Source organism: Lynx rufus, unplaced genomic scaffold (assembly GCF_022079265.1).
Source record: "Lynx rufus isolate CCGP_SWC_20201006 ecotype Redwood Valley unplaced genomic scaffold, mLynRuf1.p SCAF_5, whole genome shotgun sequence".
NCBI lineage: Eukaryota > Metazoa > Chordata > Mammalia > Carnivora > Felidae > Lynx > Lynx rufus.
The window spans coordinates 144,358,912-144,362,451 of record NW_025814867.1 but is presented as its reverse complement, the minus strand read 5'-3'; the positions used below and the strand labels follow the sequence as shown (position 1 = coordinate 144,362,451).

General features: G+C 42.4%; 1 protein-coding gene across 1 annotated transcript; it reads left to right on the top strand.

Annotated features, from left to right (window-relative positions):
- Window positions 1-2,475: 2,475 nt before the first annotated feature.
- Window positions 2,476-3,027, top strand: LOC124526226 (keratin-associated protein 26-1). Its single transcript, XM_047099057.1, has one exon. It carries the CDS (start codon window positions 2,476-2,478, stop codon window positions 3,025-3,027), a length of 552 nt encoding a protein of 183 aa, XP_046955013.1.
- The last annotated feature ends 513 nt before the right edge of the window (window positions 3,028-3,540 follow it).

The window sequence follows — 3,540 nt, the reverse complement described above, 5'->3', positions numbered from 1 at the left end:
TCTTCATGGAAGAACATTCATGTATACATACTACCTAAACAAAGCATATATATGCTTAAACACAAATATACTGATGTACTAATGATACAGGGGTTGGACTTTTGCTCACATTAGAGAAGAACAGGCATAAAGAACATCAGCGTATAAATGTGATAAGCGTTCAGTTAAATATGGTGGCTGTACCTATTACTAACGCCATTCAGCTGATGTTTCCGGTATTTCACAAGAAGACTCTAGCAATGTGTACACAGAGTATCAGGTGATGAAAGCTGGAGGGGTGGAGATTGGGGTTGGAGGGACTCCTCAAACTCATCAGGTACAAATCATCAAAGGGTGATGTTCTCTGGCCTAAAATACTGGGATAATTTTAACATGTTAGTACAGAACCTCAGAGACCATATCATCTTCTTTTTGTATTTCTATCCCTGGTAAAATAGTCCTGTATTGGCTCATAGAGAAACCAGTCTTCTGTTTCAGAGATTTGACTCCTCCTGAACAGAGGGAGACTTATTAAGTGTGGGTGTATCCCTTGAACATTAAAAATAGAAGAAATTGTTGTGATTTACACTGAATTTTTAGCTAAAGGGAATTGGAAGGTAGATCCAGCAAGATAATTCAAATTCCCATTAAAATGGCCACTGGAGCCATTGGATATGTTGGTATATAAAAATGCCATGGAATGGATGGGGTTAAACACAATTGAGCATCCTTAAACCAATTTTTTTGCCGGAAAATAGATCTCCAAATAGCCCTCGAAGTACTGATGCTGCTTAGCCACCTGGGTGGCTCAGTCGCTTAAGCATCCTACTCTTGGTTTCAGTTCAGGTCATGATCTCATGGTTGGTGAGTTTGAGCCCCGCATCAGGCTCTATGCTAACAGCACGGAGTCTGCTTGGGATTCTCTCTCTCCTTGTCTCTCTTCCTCTCCCCTGCTCATGCTCTCTGTTAAAATAAATAAATACAACTTCAAAAAAAGTACTAATATTTAGAAAAACTGTACATTTATTCTGACACTATGTCTTGTGTGAAGTAGTTTAGAAGTTGTTTTGTGGAAATGGACATCAGAATCAATGTAAGAAGCAAAACTAAACCTATGTCCAGGTCTAAGTCATTATTTCTATTGTTTTTGGAAATGGACATCAGAATCAATGTAAGAAGCAAAACTAAACCTATGTCCAGGTCTAAGTCATTATTTCTATTGTTTTTGTTTTTGTTTTGTTTTGTTTTGTTTATTTTTTGTTTGTTTTTTGCTAAGAACATTAGTTTTCAATTGGAACGTAAGCAGGAAATATGTAAACCTATACTAAGTATTAAAAATGTGTGTTTCCGATTCTGTGTCTCCCTCTCTCTCTGCCCCTCCCCCGTTCATGCTCTGTCTCTCTCTGTCCCAAAAATAAATAAACGTTGAAAAAAAAAAAAAAAAGGGGCGCCTGGGTGGCGCAGTCGGTTAAGCGTCCGACTTCAGCCAGGTCACGATCTCGCGGTCCGTGAGTTCGAGCCCCGCATCGGGCTCTGGGCTGATGGCTCAGAGCCTGGAGCCTGTTTCCAATTCTGTGTCTCCCTCTCTCTCTGCCCCTCCCCCGTTCATGCTCTGTCTCTCTCTGTCCCAAAAATAAAATTAAAAAAGGTTGAAAAAAAAAATGTCATGTTGTTCTGCTTTCTTTGAGGGATTTGTTTCCTTTATTTGCTTTTGTTCACAGTACTATTCATATTTTTAACTGAGCCCATCTTATTTATCTATATTAAGAATACTTTAAACATAAACTAAGTTTTAGCAGTACTCTGTTTATTAAAATGAATAAAATGAGTATGGCTATTTCAAATAAAAATATTTTGATGGGAAGCCATTTTCTACCAGGATTCTAAAATAAAGCAAAACACCAATTTAGGCACGTTGAAATTTTCCATATTATACCACATTTACACTTTTTCTGCTCCGAATCATATAGGTTATAGAATTTTTTGCATTCTTTTGCCACATACTTGCTTTCACGTTTCTTACTACTGACCATTTGCAAAAAGAATAGAATTGCCCCTCAAAGAGAGATCATTTGCTGCTGTTCCAGAGGATGTTGCTACAACTTTTCAAGTCTGAAAGGCAATTCCAAGGGAGGAATTGTACGAATGTTTGTGTAGTGGTGGTTGTAATTGGATTATGCGAATGACCTTCAAACGCGTCTGTTTTCATTGGGTAATTTAAGAAGGAGCGATCCTCTTAAAATTCAGTCGCACTTCTTTCTAGATCTCCTTAATCAATGGATGGAACGTCCAGCTTTATGGGCGCTGGGGACACCACTTCCTGGACTATAATGAAGAGTTCTGATGCAGCGTCCTACAAGGAGGAGGAAGAGAGTCTGTGTACACAATCGCCACCTTCTAGGGATATATAAGGGTAGAACCAAGTGAGGGACACAGTGAAACCCGAAGACACTCGCATCTCTCCATTCAACCACAACCCACCTTCGGAACTTCGCGATGTCTTGTCACAACTGCTCCGCCAACTACAGCTTGGGATCCCTCAGCAATCCCTGCCATCTTCCGCTCACGTCCTCCATCACCCTCTGTTCCACGGGCGTGAGCTGTGGCGATGTCCTCTGCTTGCCCAGTAACTGTCAAGGCCATCTCCGGTCTCTGGACAACTGCCAAGAGGCCTGCAATGAACCAACCAGCAGCCAGCCAGCCCCCCACGAGCCCAGCAACTTCGAAACTTCTTGCTGCCCTTCTACTACTTACTACGTGTCCAGACCCTGCCAAGGAACCACTTTTCTTCCTGCCGGTTCTTTCGTCTCTGGCTCCTGTGTCCCCATCTCCTACAGGCCTCTGAGCTATGTGTCCAGCAGCTGCCGACCCCTCAGCCTCCCTACTTACGGATGCCGCCCCTTGAGCTGTTTGCCCTGCAATCCTCAATCGCTTCACGTTGTGCCAAGTGGCCTCAGACCTCTGCGTCCTCTCCTCGGTGGGTGCCAACCTCTGACCCACGTGTACAGCACCTGCCGTCCATCCTGCTCTGCGCTGGGAGGCCAGTAGCTTCCTTGTTCCACTTAATAATCATATGCTAAGGATCCAGGACAAAAATGCAAACTCTGGGGACTTTGGGTTCTTTCCTAATAGTGCCTTTCCTTGCTTTTACTGTGCCTGATGTAGTTCAAGCCCCTCCTTTCATATTTTTATCTTTTTATTCATCTCTCCTTGGCATTAAGTTATTTGATGTACAACGTGGTTCAATGTCATTCAGATGCGGAAAGAATTTATTCGGTTCACGTTGAAATAAATTGGATTAAGTCAAAATTAAGAAGCTGGTTCTTCAGTTCGTCTTTCATTATTTTGTTTTTTTTTTTAATACTTTTTTTAATGTTTATTTATTTTTGAGGGCGGTGGGCAGGGAGGGAGGGAGACACAGGATCTGAAGCAGGATCTGCGCTGGCAGCAGAGACCCTGATGCCGGCCTCGAACTCATGAACCGGGAAATCATGAGCTGAACTGAAGTCGGACACTTAACCAACTGGGCCAGCCAGGCACCCCTTTCATAATTTCATTTTA

Coding starts and splice junctions, on each gene's coding strand:
- LOC124526226 (XM_047099057.1), top strand. CDS start 2,476: ATGTCTTGTCACAACTGCTCCGCCAACTACAGCTTGGGATCCCTCAGC.